At 38.4% G+C, this 24,811-nt stretch overlaps 3 protein-coding genes across 11 annotated transcripts in view; 1 reads left to right on the top strand and 2 right to left on the bottom strand.

The window, feature by feature from the left end:
* Nucleotides 1–13,472, bottom strand: part of LOC111863356 (probable methyltransferase TARBP1) — a 28,526-nt gene extending 15,054 nt beyond the window's left edge. For 3 of the 6 annotated variants that reach the window (XR_004512901.1, XR_002842584.2, XM_023849612.2), the window contains exons 1-6: nucleotides 10,443–13,472; nucleotides 9,278–9,447; nucleotides 7,193–7,264; nucleotides 6,209–6,437; nucleotides 5,650–5,802; nucleotides 3,710–3,871 (exon numbers count right to left, since the gene is read on the bottom strand). Coding sequence is in view for 3 of the 6 variants with exons in the window: in XM_023849612.2 (XP_023705380.1) it covers nucleotides 3,710–3,871; nucleotides 5,650–5,802; nucleotides 6,209–6,437; nucleotides 7,193–7,264; nucleotides 9,278–9,447; nucleotides 10,443–13,310 (3,654 nt within the window). In the remaining 3 variants the exon portion in view is untranslated. The remainder of the gene's footprint in view (nucleotides 1–3,709; nucleotides 3,872–5,649; nucleotides 5,803–6,208; nucleotides 6,438–7,192; nucleotides 7,265–9,277; nucleotides 9,448–10,442) is intronic. The other 3 variants (XR_002842583.2, XM_023849610.2, XM_023849611.2) reach the window with 3 other exon arrangements.
* An 81-nt stretch (nucleotides 13,473–13,553) lies between these two features.
* LOC111863359 (D-aminoacyl-tRNA deacylase 1) lies at nucleotides 13,554–23,404 on the top strand. The gene is made up of 4 exons (XM_023849618.2): nucleotides 13,554–13,743; nucleotides 13,826–13,916; nucleotides 18,908–19,143; nucleotides 23,224–23,404. The coding sequence occupies exons 1-4, from the start codon at nucleotides 13,701–13,703 to the stop codon at nucleotides 23,337–23,339; spliced, it is 486 nt and encodes a 161-aa protein (XP_023705386.1). The 5' UTR covers nucleotides 13,554–13,700; the 3' UTR covers nucleotides 23,340–23,404.
* Nucleotides 23,405–23,596: 192 nt separating this feature from the next.
* Nucleotides 23,597–24,811, bottom strand: part of LOC111863358 (A-kinase anchor protein 200) — an 86,264-nt gene continuing 85,049 nt past the window's right edge. For all 4 annotated transcript variants that reach the window (XM_023849614.2, XM_023849617.2, XM_023849615.2 and 1 more), the window contains one exon: nucleotides 23,597–24,794. In XM_023849614.2, coding sequence (XP_023705382.1) covers nucleotides 24,741–24,794 — 54 coding nt within the window. In that variant the 3' untranslated portion in view covers nucleotides 23,597–24,740. The remainder of the gene's footprint in view (nucleotides 24,795–24,811) is intronic.

Below are 24,811 nucleotides of genomic sequence, written 5' to 3'. Positions count from 1 at the left end.
CTGATGCATTAGAACAGCACAAGGCTGTCAATCTCTCCTTATTGGATTTGTGACCTGGAGCCTGTCTTTCATTTTGAAATGCCAAAGTTCTGGTTGGCAAGCATTTCCAATAAGACCCGTTTCATCGGCATTATAGATTTGTTCTGGCAGCAGATTTTCACTTTTCACGAAACTATCAAAATTGGTGCAAAATTGAACCGATGATGACAAGTCCGTTGACAATTTCTCACCTTGAATACTAATTTCTCATATTCCATGACGCTGCTTGAAACGTGTTAGCCAACCAGAAGAAGCGTCAGAACTTCCTTGTAGTTCAAGTGCTTCAGAAAAAAAATTCACTCGTTTAGCACAAACTGCTCATGTTATTGTTGTTCCCTGTGCCCTTAGTTGATTAAACCAGATCAGCATTGCTTTGTCGAGATCATCATATGTTGATTTTTTCATGGTTTTTCTCTTCTTCATTCCGCTTGAATTAGAAGATGAACCAAAGGAAATTAATTGATTCTTTTGTTTTTTCAAATCACGAACAGTTTGTTCTCCAATACTGTATTGCATTACTAATTGTTTAACTATGCCTCTTTTTCCCAACTGATTGATAATTTCAAGTTTCTGTTGAATACTTAACACAACACGCTTCCTTTTACACCCTGACATTTTGCTAACGCACTTGATGATCGATACAAAGAGACTAAATGGGGCGGTGTATCTGTCCTTGAAACTTTCCACAAATCCTTGCATTCTTTCACCCCTACCCTAGAACACTGTGTTAGCATAACGGGACCAAAAAATGTGGAGCTCGGTTCACACTAGTGTGAAAATAGTGTTACAACTCACCATGTGAAACAAAAGTGAATGAATATTAAACAACATATAAGCCTCAAAAAGCCCCGGTACCCCAGTTAAGCCACAAACCGGATTATCCGCCCCAGATAATCGAGAGTTGAGTGTACATACATGCATGTTCAAGGTTTTATTATATCAAACATTTGCGTTTCACTTGGCAATACATGCAAAATTTTTAAAAATGCTAATTATGGCAATGAAAACAGAAGAGCTCAAACATGAATACGAAACTTGAAATAATCATTTGTGTGAAGTCAGCAGCTTGAAAAAAAGAAAAGACTAATTTCATTACAAGTGTGGTACCATAAACAGGTCATCTGATAGAAAAATAAATGGTTATAGATTCATGTAAAGTTCATGTGTAGCTACCATAACACGCATTTACAATAAGTATAACGGTTGATTCACAACCATCACTTATGCATGTTAACAGCAGAAAGTTGTATGTATGCCAATCGATGTTTATAACAAGACATGAAGCAGTGTGAATACATAAGTACTGGTGTGATTTAAACTACTTTATGTGTTATGTCTGTTACCAAAGTCCAATGCAAGTCAATGCAGGTATTTTCACATGTATACATATGCAGCAAACTATAGCCAGACGGTGGAGAGGACTCATAAGTCACAGTACACTGATAGTGGAAAATCAATTATTTGTGCTTGCAGGCATGCAGAATATAGTGGGTGGGACGTATGCTCATACAAGACAGCTCCTAATTGGCGGTCAGTTGTGAGTAGAAGATGTTAAGTTCAATAAAATCTTTAACGTTTTGGTTCAGATAATGCTAACAGTTATGAGAATGCCAAACTATTCTTCATTATTTTCACATCCCCATGATACTTCAAAAAAGAAGAAATATTGCTGTACCCACATTATTCTTTAAACCTTAGTGTCATAATGTTTCAGACATAATAAAACACAGGAGACAAACTTGTAGTTATGTATTTCAATCATTTTTTTGATAATAAGAGCATCCATTATGAGGAGTATTTCGGGAATTTTGTAAATTCTCAAGGTTCCACTATATATTCAACACTGAATTGTTAACTTCTGAACAACCAAGAATATGTGTAGTTACTATAGGATTCTGACGATGGTGTATAACACACTGATATATTGGGTTTCTGGACTTTATCCATCGACCTGGTTTTTAAGATTACAAATAAAAACACGATGTTTTGGAAACTGGATCTGTTTCCATCCTCAGGTGAAGGAAAAGGGGAAACACCTATTCTGTTGGGTCCGTTAGAAAGAGCTAGCCTCAATCACTGGACAAACCAATGTCACAAAACATGAACATAGGCATAACCTAAAAGAAGGTCTTCTAGAAAAATCTAAATTAGCCCAACATGCCTATGAAGAGGGACATAGGGTAGGCTGGGATGAAGCTAAGATTTTGGATATTGAAAGCCACATCAGGTATAGGAAATACAAGGAAGCGGCCCATATGGCATGCTTGGCCAACCCAATTAGCCAACCCAGTTTGGACTTTTCTCCCATTTGGATCCCCATTATCAGCAATGAAGTCACCAATTCACATAGAAGATCTGTATGACGAGATATTTGCTTTTATTCATTTCTATTAAGTTCTAAATTAGATTGACGTGATTTACTCCATTGTTGACACTAGTTAGACACTAATTTTGTTACTAGTTCTTCTTTCTATTCCATGCCGTGGGGTCAGGGACCTGGTTATGAGTTTGGTTTCGTAGCATAAATTTCTACAGATCTAGCTATCCTGGTTCCACGCTTGTATGTGTTTGCAACAGTTTGTTATGAAAATTTTTCTTATTAGCTCTCATGGACTTAGCCTGGTCTCAGGTATTTATAATCTTCATGTTTTGTGACATTTCTAATGGACCCAACAGAATAGGTGTTTCCCCTTTTCCTTCACCTGAGGACGGAAACAGATCCAGTTTCTGAAACGTCTGTTTTTATTTGTAATCTTAAAAACCAGGATGATGGATAAAGTCCAGAAACCCAATATATGTGTGAACCAAGAATAGTTTTCTGAATAATGGACCCAACAGAATAGGTGTTTCCCCTTTTCCTTCACCTGAGGACGGAAACAGATCCAGTTTCTGAAACGTCTGTTTTTATTTGTAATCTTAAAAACCAGGATGATGGATAAAGTCCAGAAACCCAATATATGTGTGAACCAAGAATAGTTTTCTGAATAATGGACCCAACAGAATAGGTGTTTCCCCTTTTCCTTCACCTGAGGACGGAAACAGATCCAGTTTCTGAAACGTCTGTTTTTATTTGTAATCTTAAAAACCAGGATGATGGATAAAGTCCAGAAACCCAATATATGTGTGAACCAAGAATAGTTTTCTGAATACACATAATAACTATCAAAGTCTCTTATTCTCCACAATAATTGAACTGTTCTTCCTCCCACAGAATGTGTATGTCTGCATATGTTAATGTGAGCATGAGATTAAGATTTAATTGACTAAGTTGCTGGAGCTTCTCATTTATGATCACAGCAAGTCATTCCACATGAAAACAATCACTTCAATTGTTGCAGCAAAATCACATTATGAAAAATACAACAAATTATTTTCTCTTTACAGTTCAAAGACTGTAAGTTCTGATATGTATAATGTGGGAAGATATAATATTATATACATCTAACAATATATAATACAAAAATTATGCTGATAGCAGTGTAGTATCTTTAATACTGATTGTCTTTGCCAACAACAGAATTTACACCAGCATGAAATGCATATCAAGACCAAAGAGGAATGCAAACTCAGAACATCTGGTATGTCTGCTTATGCAGACAACCAATTTATTATATATGTTTGTAAGCCTATAACAGAGAAGAAGCATAAATACACTCAGAATAATGGTTACCTGAGCATAGAGGCGCATGCTAAAGTGCTGGGCCATGCACCAAGGCAGTATCTTATGCACACTCCTTTCCACAAACATTTCCTGCTCATCATTCAGCACACATGACACATGGTACGCAACAGCAATGAATGAGCATATGCTGCCAGACCGTTTCTCTCTTGCCTGAAAAAAATCACACAGAACAGCATAAATATTATATCACATACTGATTTCTGGTTGCTATGCAGTGGTGTACTATCTCATCTGCTGACACACTGTTATGATGTAGTCTGTTTTCCTACCCCAATTGCTATCACTTGTTGTATACCTTGGGATGGCAGTTTAGTTCATGTAAACCACCCTGGAAAGCTATGTTCACTTAAAAGGGCATTATGGACTGGGGATCCTTCAAGGAGGGGCTTCAGGGTCATTGTCCAATCTTATCTCCATATATTACTATCAGTAGTTTCTGGTTCTTTGGTGGTTGGGATTCCAGGGAATAAACTTGTAACATGGGGGGTCCGCTATCGCCTATGTTTATTTACACTGTCTATACTCATCTGAGGGTGAGTTAAGTTACATAATTTCATATTTATCTAGCCTTGGGTCAGTGTCCTAGAAGCATCTCTCTGGTCATCAGCAATACGACGCAGGTTCACTTACCTTGGTTGCACAAGAGTGCAGCACTGAAGAAGTGGCACGGTCTGTGTCTCATGACCCTCTTGGTGTGGCTTTCCGTCCGTAGCATGATAGTTACAGCGTCAGTAGGCTATGAGGCATAGCCTACCCTAGCTACTCATACAATGTTCCGATATCAGATTGCCCATAGTCACTGATATAAGGATTATGGAAGACTTCTGTGAGTCAGCATTTCTCTCAACTTACATTAACAGCAAAAGTTGACTACAGCTGTTGCAATTGCAGGTTCAGTCTTTACAGGTGAGACTTGCCACACGTTGGGCAAACTGTATTTTGTTACCAACTTTCTTGGTTGCAACAGTTTGATGGGTCACCTTACAGCCCTGGGATTTGAAATCTCCCTTTGTTAGGCCATAAGGGCATAACACTGATATTCAGAACATAGTGAAGAGAAACGAAATAGGACAGAAAAAGAAATGTACCCTACAGTTATGGCAGGCTAAACAAGACACAGGAAGACCTGGACAGAGACTAAGACAAATCTTGATAGAAGGTACTGAGAAGATAATAGAAATGAACAGAAATATGATGGAAGAATGAGGACAAAATCTAAATCAGGGACTAGAAAAAGTGGATAGCTCTTTGGAATATATGTACACATTGGATAGCACATGATTTATCAAGTAAATACATTATATAGGATTTAAGATTCTCACAGCAGTGGTTATCAAGAACTCTATTTTTTGGGATGGACTACATAGCACTGTATCTCATAAGACAGAGCTTTTCAAATATGTACATTAATTCTGTGGCATAATGTACACCAAAGAATATGCTAAATGGCTGCAAGATGTCTTCATGATGCTAATAACATATGTGAAGAATTGCGAATTTACAAAATATTTCACTGTAGGATAGTACCTACACGCAAAAAAAAAAAAAAAAAGCAAAGTGGGTTTATAAAATACATTTTTCTATGTAAAACGTAAAGGTCATGAAGATGTATGAGGAGGTGGAGGGATACCTCCACCATCCCTGATCTCAGCACCACACAGAGGTGTTCCTGCTGCTTAACCTCTTGGAAAATAACCCATCTGCCCCACCCTGGTACCCACTGTATAAGAGGCTGATTGGTCCCCAGAGCCAGTCTGGACTTTATGGGGAAGAGAAAAATCCTTTGCCCCTTCCAGGAATTGAACTCCAGGCCTCCAGCCTGTTGAACATCACTATGCCAACTGCATTTCATTGGCTCCTACTTTGGAGTAAGTGGTGCTGGGCATTCACATTCTTGTATTGTCTTCTGTGTACACGTATGTGCTTACCTGCTCAAATGTGTCCCACAATCTATCTCGCAGGTCAAGATGGTGGTACACAAGCCTTACGAGAAGCCATTCTTGCTGGTAGCGGACACTTGGCTGTTGGCTTTCCATCAGAAGACTGTCTTGGAGCCACAGCATAAGCTTTTCTGCCATTTCCTGCAACAAACCAATACTGAGAAAGCCAGCGACTAACCGCTTCAGCTATGGCATGACCCATCTATATACTCTTATGTTACAGAACATGGTCAATACAAATGTACTTTTACGGAAAATGCAAATGATAACCTGATGTGCTCCTGCTGCCATCTGTGAGGGATTTTGTGATCCTGTACAGTTCTTGTTGTTCAGTAGTGAAATCAGGGAGATTATACATTATACTTGTAGCTCAGATGTGAGGACAGGATATGGAAGTTTGGTAAGGAAAGCAGTGAACTGGATGACTTGGAATGGGACAGCAAGATAGTATGAAAATGCATATTAGATAGATATCTGTTAGACACAAAGTGGATTAAACAGACAATGATGGAGTCTTAGCTAAGACAATTACCACTGGTACACTTACTCTATCAAGCAGTGGTTCTAGGATCAGAAGGCTCTGCATGATACGATGTTTCAAGCGATGAAGGTATGAGTCACCATAATAGCGATTCTTACATGACGATTCAGTCTGGTCTTTCAATATAAGTGCATCCATCAGCTTTCCAGCAACTTGGTGACTTCTGCTGCTGCCACATGCAGACAGTAATAACTGCACAGCCCGTGCCCGTACTTCATTATCTACACAGCAATCACTGTAACAGAGTTGGCAATCCAACACATTCAACTAGTGGTATCAAGTAAAATTATACCTACTTAATAAAATGGGGCTAAAGTTCTAGGTTCATGTTTCAGATAAAGGTATTATGAACAATAAATATTCTGATGTAANTCTCCCCGCCATTACCGCGGATAATCGAGAGTCTACTGTATTCTGATGTATTTTCCTGGCACATTCTGGCCTTTTCTTCTTAAAGATCCAAATCAGAATGCATTCTGCATAATTTATCATATTTAAGCTGAAAATTGATTTCTTTTACCAATGTGAAACCTTTTAACTTTCATCTACTCTTACAGGCAATTTGATACCCTTTATAGGTTGCTTAGCTTTTCACACCTCTATCAGCACCTCCTACAATTATTATCACATGGAATACTCTCCTTCCAAATTCCTTACTCTACAGTTGTAGTCTTAATTGGAAAGGCACAGAATTGCAGTGTGCATTACATGCAGTACACTTTGTGAGACTTAATTAGAAGAAATTATTGGTGCCAAAAAGCAACAGGAAACTCCAACTAAACTTTATTAACCAAAATGTCAAACACACAATATACAAAGCTGGCCAAACTATAATGACTTTTACCTAAATGTAACTAAAATTTAATCAGCAATTAAATGCAATTCATAGAATCAAAAATGTAGGCACCTGTAATTATATAAAAGATGCAGACACCATGGTTTTCTCAGGAACTAACTTACCAGACATGTTCCTGGATACTAACCACTTACTTGGAGATCAGCTCATTGATGGAACATTTGTCGCCAAGTGAAGAGATGAACCTGCATGTGTCCATGATCACCCTGCACAACATAAGGCTCACTTGAATCACAACAATGCAAAGTTATTATAAACTGAAAAGAAACATAACCTCCAGAAAGGACTGAATACTTCATTACTATGAGTGCAGAGACCAGTCTCACATGGCCAAATGAAAACAAGTGTGGTAAGGATAGTATCCTTCAATGAAGGAAGGTAGTGTAATTACGCCATACAGTCCTTGTTATTTTGCGTATTGTATTTGATTTGCTGTTCATTTATTCAGATACAAACTTGTAGCTGCTGATGGTAAGCACCAATACCGGTAGGATAGAGGGGCTGGTAGAAATCATAGAGGGAAGCACAATGGACCACTACAGGTCTAAGTGCATGGGGAAACCCACCTTCTCTAATAACTAACTAACTAACTGACTAACAAGAGTCAGAAATACGTTTATAATTCATTAAATATTCAACATATAAAAATAATTTTTTATAAACATTGTAGATCTTGTGCTCTCTACACTAAATCCTTTGCAAATTTGCAAATCTATTAAGATGCTGACTAATTTTATAAAATTCACTTTCAGCTTCAGGTAAACCACGAGTAAATTGTTACTAAAATCTATCACACAAATTCAAATAATGGATGGGAAGACATGATTCCCCACTCCTTCATTATGTGACAATTCTATCCTTTTGTGAAAAGAATGCATACAAACTTTAATGAACTGCTTTGCTCCATCCAGTACCTCTCAAACTCTTAACATTCAATGAATCCATGCCTTAAAATTATACAATCTAAGCACATATGAGACTGAGACCAGAGTTTGGAAAAATTTAGAGAACTGAGATAAGAATGAGAAGTTTCTGTAACAGACCAGTCCTCCCCACCAGAACCTTAACCTGTAACACTAATCACTTTATCCTGTGCTACTTGTAAGTTGGCATTGCTGATATTACATTGAGTTGGTACTCAGAAGTGTGAAGCCCCAATTACACATACAGAAATTGAGAAAAACACAAAGATCAGCAGAAAAAGGGATTCAGACAGATTTTTCTGACAATTTCATTCGTTTTTGCATCGTCAACCACTGAGATTCTCAAAGCAAATGTTGTCAGCTAAACATTTTTTAAGTCTGAGATTGAACAATCCATGTTCAAATTGAGGTTGAGATACTTTAGATACTTGCTTCCATCTTGGAAATTTAAGACTTGCACAGCCTAATATTCCTTCGCCTGTAAAGCTGGAGCACTACACAGACAAATCTTTTATAAGATGAATGTTTGAAACATTCTCTGAAGAGATGTATTTTTAACAGAACTATTTACTCTAATTTTCCAAATATAATGCAATTTCTGTTTTCCATACACTTCACAAGAAAAACAGCTGTGTATTCAGGTAATGTATCAGACAGCTTCCTAGAGAAGCTGCCATGAAAATGTCATTCACTGAACTGCACAGGAGGCACAGTATCTGAAGGAAAAAAAGTATTATGTATTATATTTGAACAAATCAATAATTAACTGCACAATACATGACTTATCAGTTCAAACTTATTCAGTATTAAGAAATTTCCTGTTGATATGGAACTTGAAATTCCATCGCTGTCATTACAAAACTCCATCCGAATATGCTGAGCCACCTCAACCACATTACTTTTATAATCTGTTTCTCCAAGATCCAGTTTAATATTAACACCCATAGATCTACATTATTTCTTACCTTCAAGTTTACCATACAAAGCTTGTATGCATTTCTTGTTTTTCCCAGACACGCTATATGCAATATCCATCTCATCCCTCTTGTATTATTCAACCTAACAGTGTTACATAAACAGGATAAATTATGAAACTCGTCATCATGCAATTTCCTTGAATCCCTATACTTAATCTGTTTTAGATCAATATATTCACCTCTGGACCCCACTACCAAACACAGTCTTTGTGTTCTCTGAACCAGTGACCAAGCGTCAGATCTATAGAAAGCAAGTAAAGTAAGCCACATAAATGACAGTTTTATAACAAAATATGCAGAAGCATGTCTGATCACTGACCTCTGGTCCCGTCGATGCACTGGTCCAAATGTCAAGGCCTCCACCATAATGGTACAGTAATACTCCAGAATGTCCGGTGAAGAAAGCGTGACCACTTTCTGCAGTTGCATGACCAGCATGTTACAGAGGCCAGTTATCGCTTGCCCATGGAAGAAAATTTTGTCCGAGTACTGGAACATTGTTCAAACAGCCTCAGGCAAAAGAAATTTCAAAAGAAAGTGCTCAGGAAATTATATGCACACAAGCAAATGGAAGACATCACATAACAAGAATCTGTGTTATTTATATGGTTCCTTAGGGCAGTCAAAATAAAAGATTGGTTCCACACGAGCTGGGATGAGGAGAGCAAAGAATGCATGCAGAAATTTGGTACAGAAACATTTTAAGAAGTTAGAAGAGTGACTAGTTGGGAGAACAGAACTTAGGGAAATAAGTTGCCAAGATGTATATTGAACTTGCTCAGGACCATGCCCGATGGTCACTTCTGGCATTAACAATGATGAACTTTTGGGCTCTGTTAGCAGAGAGAAAGTTTCAAGAATGAAGAAGCAGATTAAAATTTTAAATGAAAGGACTGAACAAAATATATTTTATGATGTTTCTCGCAAGGTATATGCTTGAAGAATCTAGGTGATGTTCGATCTGACGTTCTAGAAGTGCTCACTATGAAGAATACCATTTTCTTGGATGTGTAGCCTGGTAGAAATTTCCTGATGTTTCAAAGGAATGTTGAACTTCTACTGGACTATGTGCTGTCACATCCCACAGTCTGCATAATGCTTTTAGGTCTTCTTGTGATTTTTTGTAATAAGCTTATTTTTTACAGTGAGGAATTGCCAGCTCCATGCCCAACCCCCAAGGTGGAGGACCATCAATTGTCGGCTATCCACGACTGCTTATTCAATACATTCGCAGCTCCTCCACCTGCAATCTTGGGACCCACCATGCCGCGAGTGACAAGGGACCCACCTAACATGGGGGTTCAAATCTTGCACTGCAAAATCCTACTGAACACCTAATCTCATCACCTCCAAGCTGTAGTTAGTTTTCCTAGCTTACATGCTACCCATCTTAATAGGTGGTGTGCCAGTGTCAAAGTGTCCAAATGAGTTCCCTGCAGCATGCCGTTACGTTTAAAGCAGTATAGCCAAATTGATAAACTAACCTGAAGCAAATGATCTCGACAGGTCGCAGTAGCCATCACTGATGGCTGGAACAGCATCTGTATGAATGCTTCCATGGTTGTCCAGAACAACTCGGTCTTGCGTAATTCAAATATCATTTTCCAACAACTAGAAACCAGCTTGAACATTTCACTGATCAAATATTTTGGCAACATCTTCTCCATAATATTCATCAGTGGTACCAACACATTCATGCCTCCAATTTCAAGTGCTATGGCAATATCACTAACAATGTCCTCAGCATTTCTCAAGGACAAAACTTGATCCTCAGCACTGTGGCAGGAATGTAAGAAGTTTGCTACAATGGACCAACCTGCTTCCAGATACCCAGATGTCAGCTTTCCCCACAGTCTTTGTAAATCCCGTGTCAGCTTCAGCTCTGTGTCCTGCTTCACAGGGGGTGAATTCAACTTCCCATTCCTGACTATGTGACTTATCAGTATGCTTTGTCTTTGTAAAATAACACAAGGCTTACTAGCAGCACAGGTGCAATGACAGTGTTTCCTCAACCAGTAAGATATATATGATAATGCTTTGATACTGAAATAATGGCACATGGGTGGAGCGGTGGGTGCCACTAGCACCTGTAGTGCTATGTCTTCAAGTTTTCTGAGGTTTGCTTTAACCTCAGGCATGAGGCGTGGCTCATCAGCAAAAACACTCAGTGCAGAAAGGTAGGTGTCCACCAGATGGTAATCTTGTAAGTGTGTAACTGATGACATTCTTCTACTAATAAATGCAAATATCTGATCCATCATCAAGTTCACATGACTTGATACTGTTTTCCTAACCAAATCATCTCCACTCATTGTGTGACTTTCATTTAGCAAACACATAATCAGCTGTAAAGCATGGTTCTGTACTGCTTCACTGGCATACAGTCTTTTCTCACAGTTGTGGAAACATGACAGTACTGTGTACAACGATCTGGCCAGTGAGCATGTCTCATCCATCATACAGCATGGCAATAGTGCAGCATCACACAGCAGTATAACCATTCGAGCCACTGCTCTTGTACTGAGACACACCCCATCCGCTGAAGTTGAAAGTGTCATGTTAACAAACCTAGCTGCATCCTCCTTACTGACAAACATTTTAATCCACTCCACAGTGTCATGCCAAGATGACGTTCCTCGCTTTAGCGACTCGCTACTTCTATAGATCCCCAGATAATGTGAAACTGTGCAAACACTGAGTGAGTCACAGTCTGCAAAATGGATTGTTGTAGTCAGAAGCATACACTGAATTGCCCCTCGAATGAATGTGCATTGACATCTGAGTGCTTCCGAGATAAAATCTTTTACTACTCCAAGTCTCTGCTCATCCCAGACTGGAATACTGGGTACACATGCCAGTGCATAAGTTACATTAAACAAAGGCACAGGAGCCCATGAAATGCAGTTAATCACATCCAGCAAGCAACAAAAGAATGCACGACATTCATCATGTGAAGATTCCACAATGACACTCTCAAATAAATACTGCAGTGCTTCTCCAACTTCAGATACACAGCACTGTTCAGGGTTCCCACTGTACAAAGCTGAATTATTCACAGCATTCATTAATGGGTCAAGGAATCCCAGTATTGTATTTCCGTATCTTACAAAATGACACTCTCTGTGAATTCGAACGAAGTTTATAATTCCCCATTTAACAACAAAACTGTTGTCATGGCTTATAATTCTACAGAATACACATAAAATCAATGATATATGCAGGACTTTTCCTTCCTTCGATGGTGTAGAAAGAAAGTTAACGACTGGCAAAACTGGCCTGATTAAGTGGACTTGCTTTTCTTCCAGACTTTCAATAATAAGAAAGAACTGCTCCCATATCTTACTTGAATAATTTGGGTCCCACCAGAAAACTGCATCAGGACATTGAAGAGTGAAAGAAGTATTCTTGTGACAAAACCCATCAACAGCTCTTTTCATTAGGTACAGTGCCTTCTTCCTAGCCAGTGGATCGGTACTTATCAGTCCACTTTGTAATATCTTCCAGAAGATATTCTCCTCTGCTACATTGTAGCTAATCTGAACATTCTGTGAGCCACAGGGAAGATAAAATTGTGCAAGGATGCACAGAATTTGGAATGTATGTGATAGGTCACTTTGAAAGCTTTCTGTTGTATGTCTCCATATTTTCTGGAGCAAAGTGATATCTGTGCCATACATGAGCACCTTTGGGATGAGAGACTGCAAAGTTTGAATTGAAATGTGCTCCACACCACACCAAACAAGGCTCGCAATCAAATTATGCATGTCCTCATCCACTAACTTATTTTTTTCAATTTCATTTGGATTAAATGTATTGTCTACCTCTTGTTTCTGCAGCAGTGCAGCAAAAACAGTTTCAAAAATTCTTAAACTTACTTCTGGTCTACTTGTATATGCATATTTACTTTCTTCAATGTCTCCACTGTTCACAAACAACGTCAAATCCTGTTTACATTTCATCACAATGTTTGTAACACTACTATAAAAGGTGTCCTTCCCCATTAAGAGTAATGTCTGCTGAAGAACACTACAAAGACTAAAAAAACACTCACCATTAAGGTCACTACTGTGATCCAGTAATGATACACATAAATTAAATATGGTGTTATAGTCCAGTGTACTATCCCCTGCTACAGCTTTTACATCTCTCAAATTATATTTCACTTTCAACACAGACATCAATATATTCAATTTCTTTACATCCGGGTTTTCGTCTATCGATATGGACGAAACCAAACCTAAAATTATACGACTGATATTATGTTCCACTCTGTCATTCCCAAGAAAATTTAAAACACTCGTAAGCTCATACACCGAGGATTCAGAAGCAATTTTTGGGCAGATGTTTGACATTGTTACGATCTACGAAATTCATGCAAAATATTTCTTCAAAACTTTGCCGAAAATACAACAACCGATGCCACTAACACCATAAACCTTAATTCGCATGCAACCGTACCATGCCGAATACAATTCTGGACTTCTGGACGTTCTGGACCTTCTACGCCCTTTCTACGCTCTTTTACATCTAGCCTACACACACACACACAAACTTTAAAAGCTTTAAACGTCCTTGTTTATTGCCCTGCGGGGCCTACGGGTACGAAATTTCTCTGCCAGGGATTAGTAAGCCTACAGCAGTGAAATATATAATGACACAGATCCAGTAAGCGGTTTCAATACATAGCGCAAGAAAAAGCGGCAGATTAGTTTCTGAAGTGGAAGTACAAATTGTTTTTTTAAATGAAAGCCATCGTACAGAGAGTAATGAGAGCTACTGTGACTGGTAAGACATTGAATTATGAAAATATGCTTTATTTGCACTTTGTACGGCTCTGTGAAGAATCATAATTATCTTTCGCTTGCAGTCGAAGATGAAGTTATTAGTTCCATTGGTAGAGGTCTTTGTGTTTTAATTGGAATATCCAAAGATGACACCAAAAGGGATATTGAATACATGTAAGTATCAGTAATAGTACATCATATTACAAGTTTCCAATTCAGTCAGAATAAATCTTTGACACAAAATAATGTCGTTGTACACGCTAACTCGACAACAACGCGAAAAAATTTGTAATGCAAAGAAGTTGGCTGTATTGTAAAAGACGACAGAAATGGAGGTTAAGGACTTCCGGTAGATGGCGCCCTGCAGCGTCATATGCAGGGCACATGCAGGGGAATGGAGCTCAATGCTAGTCATATGTCCCAAACTATGTGGTATCATATCCCAGCGGAGTGTAATTGGCGTATTTGCCGCCGCGGGAACTTTAGATTTCACACGATTATAAACTTGTAGTTCATAGTTCTTTATTTCATTCCATAGATCCATATAATGGAGGATGTGGAAACAGTCATATAGGAGGTGCAATAAAAACGTACATAATCAATACATAACAACATTTGGCAGTCGTTACAAGTGAATAGTATCATTATTCTTGTCATATCTAAAATCAAAATATTCATCTAAGTATAAAATGAATGTTAGCATAAGAATGTTTTCAAAGCCAGTTTAAAATCTGTAGGATTGTTATATAATTACTTTATGAAAACAGGAAGATTATTAAACACCCTGATACCAATATAACAAGCTCCTTTGAGATACAGTGACCGATGGGCTTAAGGTTGATAAAGATTAAAATTATAACCCTGTCTTGTATTTCTGTTGTGTATATCAGATATAAATTGATATGAATCCATGTTAACCATAAACGACAGTAAAGAATATATATATTGCGATTGAAGAGGGAGAATACCCAAAGTTATGAACAATTGCCTACAAGAATCTCTACTACCGATACCCATCACTATTCTGAGTGCCCTCTTCTGCATGTGGAACACGTTAATAGCATATGAGGAATTTTCCCAAAACATGATGCCATAATGCATGATGGAATGAAAATAAGCATAGTAGACCATCAACAAAGTTTCCAAATTAACATAAGGTTTGACAGTTCTAATTGCATAACAAGAAGTGCTAAGTTTTGTAAACATTGATCAATATTGTAACGTGTCTGGAATCCAGAAGAGTCACTTCTATAGAAACGCTAGAATAGACCATTGCATAGGAAACAACAATTGCTCTATTGTAGTTCTAACAGGAGTCTCCATGGTTATAACAAAGGGTTCGTTGCATAGCAGCGACCAAGGTTATATAGCGGGGCTGGATGCATTCGACAGTCAGTCTCGGATCGGCCTTCGGAGAAGAAAGTCTTGGAATAGCCGTCTAAGGAGTCAGTATTAGAATAACTGCCAGAGAAGAGATTCCAGTGTTGGCCGGAATATTGTGAGCAGTGATTGTAACACTGCAAGTGCAAATGATTGTAAAGTATGTGTAAGGCGAGCGAACAGAATAAATTCGCTATACCAAAGAACGGCGTGAACTTATTTGTAGCGTGATGCACAAAATACGCTACATTGGTGTCAGAAGTGGGATTGAACTACACACGTGACTGACAAGATTCGAACTCAAGACACGCTACATTGGTGTCAGAAGTGACTTCGAACTTTAACACGCGTCCTTCAAAAAAAAATAATGGACTCACAACAGATAATGGAACTCCTGCTGGCCATGCGAGAAGAGAGAAAAACCAACAAAGAAGAAATGCTGGCAAGAATGGACGCCAACATGAGGTCCTACCAAGAAACGATAGAGGTGAAGGCGGACGCCAGACACGCACAGCTGATGGCCGATTGGAAAGCCTGGGGCGAAGAGAGGAGAACTCTCTTAGCATAGCAGCGACCAAGGTTATATAGCGAGACTGACTGTCGAATGCATCCAGCCCCGCTATATAACCTTGGTCACTGCTATGCAACGAACCCTTTGTTATAACCGTGGAGACTCCTGTTAGAACTACAATAGAGCAATTGTTGTTTCCTATGCAACGGTCTATTCTAGCGTTTCCATAGAAGTGACTCTTCTGGATTCCAGACAAGTTACAATATGTTTCTTCCAAGACAATGTGTTGGTAATATTGATGCATAGGAACTTTGTGTGACATGAATCAGATATCTCGTTATTACCATATGCAATTTTTGTATCTTGTTCAAAAAGCCTTTTTGCTGCAAATATAATACAGTGTTTTAGAGAAATTTAAGGATAATAAATTGATATTGAACCATATATTTAAAGTTTTGAAGACTTTATTCAACTTGTTATGAAAAATAGAGGGATCGGATTCACTTATGATAACACTGGTGTCATCAGAGAAAAGGATAGGGGTAGAGATCTTGTTTAAAACCAAAGGGAGATCAATAATATAGATCAGAAAAAGTAAAGGGCCCAAGATGGAACCTTGGGGAACTCCATGAGAGATATTATTCCAATCAGAGCAAGTATTCAGATTGTAATATTTAGATTGCATTCTTGTTCTTTGAAATCTTCCTTGTAAGAATGATGCTATTAGTTTCAGCATTAATCCCTAGATACCATAAAATTCCAGTTTGGATAACAAAATCTTATGGTTAACACAGTCAAAGGCTTTTTTAAGATCGCAGAATAGTCCTCCCACATTATATCCCTCATTCAAAGCTGTCAACAGGCTGCGCCATAGCTCAAGCAGTTAGTCGCTGGCTTCCCACCGCAGCAGCCCAGGTTCTATCCCAGGTCTGGTCAAGTGGGATTTATGATGGACAAAGTGGTGCTGGGGCAGGTTTTCTCTGAGTATTTTGGTTTCCCTTGCCAATCTTCATTCCACCAATTGCTCCACAATCACCCTCACCTGTCATCTGGGGCTGGTACAATAGGCCAGAATTGGCCACAGTACAAGGGGCTCAGTCCCACCCCACTAGCAATAAAAAAAATAAAAGCCATCAATACCTGATCTGTACTGTAATTAAGATCTAAATTTTGTGACTGGTATATTAATACAGTTGTTTCAGGACATTACCAATCGTCCTGTTTTTATTTCAGGCACAGGTTTTGGAGACTGGATTCTGTTTCATCTTGTGGAACCTACTCAGTTGGGCCCAATTGATGCAGCTAGTCCCCATCTGTGGAAACTGTACATATATATGTCTTATGTTGGTGCTGGTGTCCGGAGATAGGGACTAGCTGTATCGACTGGGTCCAACTGAAAGTGGAGACAGAACAGTCTCTGAAACGTTGTGTTGTAAATAAAAACGGGGATGGATAATGTCCATATACAAAATAATTGTATTGTACTGTAATGGCTATTTGTTTATAATTCAGACAACATACACTGGCACTTTGGAGCATGGTATACACCAAAAATAAGCCACAGCTATGAACAGTGATGATGGAGTGGAGCCATATACATGTAGCAGGCCTTTCCTCCTGAATTGTCAATGCTGTACTGACTAGTGATTATTTAGCATCAAATGTTAAAGGGCAATTGTGTTTGGAGAGCTTGAAAGGGTTGGGAACTTAATTGCTGTGAACTATTTTAGGGTATTAGACTTACCTCCATCTAGTGTGGAGGCCAACAGTGATAGAGCTATACATCCACTTCCTCACACATCTGTATGGCATGGTGCTTAATTATATGCAGGGGCAACTTTATCCATTATTGAAGCATTCAGTTAAATCGTTGGGCAGGTTGTGAATAACTTACTGGCATATAGTTTGTCTCCTGGTATATTAACACAAACCACGTAGCACCAGAATTAAGGCCAGGTGTTAGATGCCTGAACCAAACTAAAGCAATATATTGTTGAAGTGCTACAAGGCAGTTAACTATTATGAGTTATATAATGCCATGTAGTCTGCTGAAAGTCAAATTGATGTTCTGGAGGAATATGTCTCCTCTATCTTCAGACTTTAATAGTAAGCCAAGCAATAAGTCAGCATATAGCAGGCAGGAAGCTTGCAGGTTTCCTGCTTGCTTTACTCTTCGATCCTGAAGATGGAGGTGACATGTTCTGAAACATCAGTCGATTTTCAACAGACTGTGGCATTATATCCCCAAAGATATCACCCTCCATAACTACTCCTGTGATAACTTAAGATCCTACATAGTTAGACACTGTTAGTAAAACTGGAGGGTTTGAAGGCTCCCACAGCTGTCAGACTGTATTATATTGTCATAAGTCCTGTGGAACTTGGAAACTAGAATCACTATGCTGGCGAGGACCACCGCACTGTAGCAGTCAGTCAGTTGTTAGCCTCCAAAAATGTCAAAAGTACAGCAACACTCCCTATTAACATTTTGTTGCAACAGTTTCAAAAAATCAATCTGAATTTGTTGGAGTTACATATTTTCAGCAACCCTGAATACAGACACATAGTATATATGAGAGGCTGTCATGCTGAAAGATTCAGTTATTTTGCTGGATTTATTTGGTTATTGCACCCCCAGCCCCCTCAAAAGGAAAACATTCTTTTAAGTTCTGTGTTATTTGTATGTGAAATTTATAGTGCCTGAACAGTTGGATTTTATTGATATTTGGTATTTTAGAGTATATATGTCTATGCAGTAACCAGAAGTAGAACAGACCATGCAGCAGACCATACCACATAAATTAGACAACACAACAGCAGTAACAATCAACATCCTGGAAATAGGAAAGAAGATAAATTTGTGCTTAAGAAACAGTTCACACAAACAAATATAACCAATAATAGAAGAATCAGATGAGAAGATGTGTGGCCTACTACAACAACACGAAACTGAATACAGCATACAACACTTTTAAATTAATTTAAAATCAACTTTTAGTTCCATATGTATCTTGAATTTAAATCAACATCTAGATGCCAGAATATAAATGTACATAGAAAGTAATCATTTTAAGCCCATGTATGTAAATATGTATACATGCTTTACAATTCAATAATGAAAATGCGTAAATCACAACACCTGAGGATGACCCTATAAGTGTCAAAACATGTAGTGGAACATAATAAATTATAGTTGCACTGATGATGGAATTTGAATCATTAGTTATACTCACACAACAGGATGCAAACATTAAAAAAATGTATTCATTTTCAGAGCTCGTAAAATTCTGGGCATACGACTTTTTGAAGATGAGAGGGGAAAAAGGTGGAACTTAAGTGTGAAAGACAAAGGATATGAGATCCTCTGCATAAGCCAGTTTACACTTTATCATGTCCTGAAGGGTAACAAGTTGGATTTTCATAATGCAATGGCAACAGAGAAGTCTGAAGCTTTCTATCAAGAATTTATTGGTCTTCTGAGAGCTCAGTATCAAGCAGATCTCATCAAAGGTTAGTTTTCTATCATTACTGACACTGCCAGGCTAAGCATAAAAAACTGTTGTACACAAATCACCACATCTGGCTATCAAAACTCAGATATGTTGATGATCTCTTCCTGTTTGCTAGGGCTGTCTGTTGAGAAGATGATCAATTTGTACATGTATGTAAGGATTGCATGTTACAGACTATACCCTCCTCCATGGATCTGATAATACACTGTAACGTGTTTAGATTACTGAAGACGCCGTAGAGATTGTTAATTGGTTTATTCAACAACCTACAAGTCTCAGCTACAATTATTTATAACACTGTTGCGGGGTTTCACACTTTATAACCCTATTCACAATATTCAATTCACTCTGTTCTCAGTAGTCTACACGTTTCACAGTACGGGAGCTATATAAGTGTCACTGTATCACACACTCCCAATTAATTCTCAGTTATCACAAACTGTCACAGATTATCACACACTAACTCATAACTTTCTGCTGGCTAGATTCCAACTCAACTCGTAGGCTGCTGCCTTGAGAACTGTTGCTCGCACACTAACTCGCTTGCTGCTCAGCTGGCTTTTATTCCGTTCGCTGTTGCCACGTCACAGTGCGGGGGTGGGATGTCACCGCGCAGAGGGGGGGTGACAGAGCGCTGACTCACCCGCCATGTCACTGCTGGGGGGAGGGTTTGTCCTCCATTGAGCAACATGTCACAACACTAATAATTTGCCAAATGCAGATATTTTGATTATATATAATCCGCTAAATGTTGTAGTACCATACATATAATACCACTGTAGTTTAAAATGCTAGAAAGTTCTGCTTTTTTTGTATGTATTGTATGACAAACTTGGTTTTATTCAGCATATGCAACAGTGTAAATATAGAGCTCAACTGTCATCCTCATTAAATGTGTCCAGTGCTGATTCACTGAATGCACCATTCTTGAGGGGCGTATATCCCGCAGTGAATAAGGGTTTACTGTATAGTATTGTTCCCTTCACATATTGGCTTCAGTTGTGAACATGAATGATGGAAGTAACAATGGAAAGGATTCTTTGTAGTTTATTATTAGGGTTACTTGGAAGAAAGAATTAAATGTAAATTACTTTTAACAAAATCTGTGTGCACAAAATAAATGGAAAATTCCATTTATGCCTTTAAGCAAACTAGGCCTCATTACCAATCAGTATGGCTGAAAATCAGAGCTGTCCAACAGCTTTTGGTAGATGTGTCCCACATTGAATTTCAGCAAAATTTGTGCATTCTTTTATTGGCTGCATGGAAGAAAATCCATTTATGGCCTTATATGTACGAGGGTAAGTCAATAAGTAAGTTACAAATGGATATAGAACTAAAATAACAGTACTGCTTTGAAAAATGCTTTTATTTCTCAACATATCTCCCTGTACATTGAGGCACTTGTTCCATTGTTTCACAATCCCCTGAAAACCAGCGGCATAAAATCCTTTGAGCTGCTGTCGGAACCAGGCAGTGACTCCCCCTTCTATAGCTTCATCGTTGGGAAAATGTTCAGCCAAAGATGTGGTTTAAGAGGGCCAAACAAATGGAAGTCGCTTGAAGCATTATGCATTATGAGGTAGGCCATGCCTTGTGAACAACCATTAGCAGTGGCTATAGTGTCTATAGTTACCCTTCTGTCTGCTCAGATTAAGTCTTCAACCCATTGCACATTCTCCTCTGTGGCAATCTCCATTGGCCGGCTGATGCTGTTTTCGTCTTCAACGTGTGTCCGCCCTTCAGAGAGCTTCTGCACCCAATTGTAAACAGCTTGTGTGACAGGCACTTCTCTCTGTAGATGGGAAGAATTTCTTTATAAATATTCTTCGATTCCATACCTTTTGCCCACAAAAATCGCATAACGGAGCGCTGCTCAAGGTTGTACACTCACTCAGAGGTGCCACCATCTTGCAACTGCTGTTTCACTTTTGTAAACATCGATTATCATCAGTTGCCACCGGATTAATGCTACCATCTAGTGGCGATAGCCTCAAGTGCCTCATTCAAACATGTAGTACCCCAAATCAATTTGTAACTTACTTATTGACTCACCTATGTACTAGGCTTGATTATGGATCAGTACAGCCAGAAATTGGATTGTTCAAGAACATCTGGTTGGAAATCTTCCATATGAAATTTCAGTACCCAGAAAACTGTTTAAGGGATACATGGAAAAGTGCACTTATAGCTTTACATAAATCAGGCTTTATTATAGATCAACATGGTTGAATATCACAATTGCCTGATCATTGATGAACGTCTCCCATACTGAAATAGAAAATCTGTCCAGTGGTTTAGGTGCTGGTACTAGGTCGTGAAAGTGTTCATTTGAATGTAAACTGCTTGCTGACCAATTAAAAGATTTGGGAAGAAAGGTGAATAGATCATGTGGGTTTGTGGAGGAATGAAGGGAAAAAGGGCATTGGATTACATCGGTCATATAAATCGAGGAACAGCTACACAAGGAAACTGGAAAGTTCATGTTGAAAGAAAAATTATATGAACCCTGATGATGAAAGCACTTATTAATATAAGATTCATGCCAAGTGTGAAACGATATTGTGGGAACTGCCCACATTCAAGCAAACATTACAGTGACAATGTAAGTATCATTGCTTAGCAATGACATTTATTATATTGGGGAACTGCCCACATTCAAGCAATGATACTTGCGTTGTCACTGCAACATTTGCTTGAATGTGGGCAGTTCCTACAATATAATAAATGCCATCAGTAAATTAGAAAATAGTCATTTAGTTTTAAAAAATCAATATGAAGCCAGTGCACATACTTTCTCACGTACCATTGACCTTTAACTACACTAATTTGGAAACAAGATAGGTGATTGATGATCATAATCATTTAGGGCCACAGTACATATACCATTACTTTGATGGCCTATATAAAGTAAGTAAAGGTATCCCTGGAACAGGTCGTGGAGGCCCATAGGGTTGTGACATGTCGAGGTTCCCACATTTTCTAGACAGTGGGCTCATAGATGGCACTAAGGTTGTCAGCCTTATGCGCTGACTGCCCTTTACCCCCAAGAATATTCCTGGTACTCATTTCTGCTAGAGGCTGAGTCGACCCCAGGGCCATAGTGCGGCTGGAAGATGGCTTATATAAATTACTAAAATTTAATCAAAATCATTACAGTCATTTTCAAGAAAATTCTGTTGTTTCAGGGGCCCATCTGAAAGGCCCTTACTTTTTGGGTCAAGAAATATGAATAAAATCCATTCAGTCATTTTAAGTGCTAGCAAGGGCTACATCTGTATATACTCATATACACATATAGATGGAACTCCATAAACAATGTCTTTGTATTCAGGGGGGCTGAAAGCACGTAAATCTGTCAAAATCACAGACTGACAGTATCTTCTCATATAATATTTTTGTATTTAAGGATGTATATTTGGTGTATATATAAGGTGTATATTTGTCAAAATTAGCCATCTATATTCAATGTTTAGAAAACGATTAAGTCCAATGTCCTTCATGCCCATGTCAGTTGAAGTTTGTGAAGACTGTCTTACTTACATGCAGGGTGGCACTCACAGACCAAAGGATGACATTACTAGCTGGTGTTATTGAATTCTAAACAACCATTTTGTCTTGTTTCTTTAGCTTTATAACATAAATTGACAAACAGAAAATACATTTACACCTAAAAATATATCAAATGAATGGCAAGATTTTCCAGTTTACTTTAGTATTTTTAATGTCAGCAGCACAGAATATCCTTAAAATTGTATGATACAAACTGAACCAGAAACATCAAGTACTTATAACAACTCCACATAACGTAGTGCTGTACGGATGATATTTTATCATATATAAATGAGAGAGAGAGAAGCACTTGCTATGAAAAAGCGTCACACACACACACACTATATACTGTTTCTGCTGAATTGTACAATGATGAGTTTTGGAAACACGTGACTTCTCCCTTTCTCAGATAAGGTAGGGGAATAAATGATTCAGATTTAATTTATTTCACTTCAAAACCAACATGTTTCTGCCATCACTTGGTTGCATGATAACTACACCACAATAAAGGTTTCTTCTGTGTCAGATGGAAAGTTTGGAGCATACATGCAGGTGAACATTCAGAATGATGGACCAGTTACAATCGAGTTGGAGTCTCCACAACAGGAGGAGGCTAGTGAACCTCAATTTGATGTAGTGTAACTTCACTCCAAAATATGTAAAACCTTGTGTAAAGTAATAAATGATCTGCTTTATTGTTTCCTTAATGAATTCACTTTTCACAATACACAGGGTTGGTCTTTACAAGCACCTATATATCTTTATTTTTATGCTACATATATTCAAAGCAAATGGAAGGGGCAGAACATCAAACAATTATAAACCATTTCTACAGTCCAAACCACGTTTTCTCCTCAACTTTGATGGTTTTCGTAACATATGGTGAAACCTGTTATGGCTGCTGCCTTGCTTTTAGTGTCTGTCCAACAAAAAGCCTATGATCTCTCTTCATGAAGGTTGTAAACGAGACGCAGTTTGCCAAAACCAACCCACTTTACAAATACATGCCACAACGTACAGGATTCACCATTTCAATATATTCTGCTTGCCACACAAACGCACCCCTCTTCTGAAATCTTATATACCTATTTTACTATATTCTTTAAATGTAGCTCTTCAATTGGCCAATAAAATAGTCCACTCTTGTAACAGTGATTACTGTGAGAACTGGGGCACGTCAACTGATGGGTAACGCTTTGATAATCACAGTGACTACCCCCCAACACATTTACACATGACAATCAGAAGTAGCAGAAAAATGCAATTTGGGGTTTCTCTTACTATGGAACACACCAATGTACTCTGCAAAAACACTGTAACACCAGGGGGAAAGAATATTCGTTGTCTTTTGCTGGGATGTCCCAGTTTAGCTGCCAGCCAGGTGTTTTGCTGTTGCAGAGACTAAGTACTGAAACATGGGGCACATCAAGCAGACACCAGTCTACAATAGCATACTGTTCACTGTAGAGATCTGTAAAAAATTTCCAGTGTTATGTTATATTGAGAGTCTTCCCCCAAAAAGTAGATCCCAAGATTAACTGGACTCTTTATGGATTGATAATTCTAATCTAAAGAAAGCAGAAAACTCACTTAACAATACAAAATATTTTAAATAGTACACATACAAAAAACATCTTAAGAAAATAGTTCTGAAAAAATTGTCAAAAAATTATCCAAAAATTGTTTTGTATCTTTGTTTTGTGATGCAGTGACAAGTGAGACCTACACATAGAAAACCCATCCCCAAGGTCAGGCAATTCAGTGACTTTTTTTGCACACTGTAAAGACACTAGCAACAGGTCACAGCAACCCTTTGTTAGTGGCAATGAGCTTCGATTTTTGAGTATTTTTTCTTGAGGTGTCACAATACAAAAGAAATGGCAGCAGAATTTTAGAGTGTTGCTTGGGTATTGAGCTGATTAGGCCTTGGAAGATCTTCCAGCAGCAACACTCGCCACACAACTCTGCATCTGTCCGTCCGTCCACGAGGAATGAATAGTCCAATAACTGTAACTTTGTTTCACCACAGAGGGAAGGGCAGCTTTATTCTTCAACAGCAGTCTGCACTGTTGGTGACTGGGCTGTTTCATTGGATGCCTGGGAAAGAGAACAAA

The sequence above is a fragment of the Cryptotermes secundus genome, unplaced genomic scaffold (assembly GCF_002891405.2).
Source record: "Cryptotermes secundus unplaced genomic scaffold, Csec_1.0 scaffold509, whole genome shotgun sequence".
NCBI classification, from domain to species: Eukaryota; Metazoa; Arthropoda; class Insecta; order Blattodea; family Kalotermitidae; genus Cryptotermes; species Cryptotermes secundus.
The sequence above is the reverse complement of the archived record's forward strand: the minus strand, read 5'-3'. Positions and strand labels throughout refer to the sequence as shown.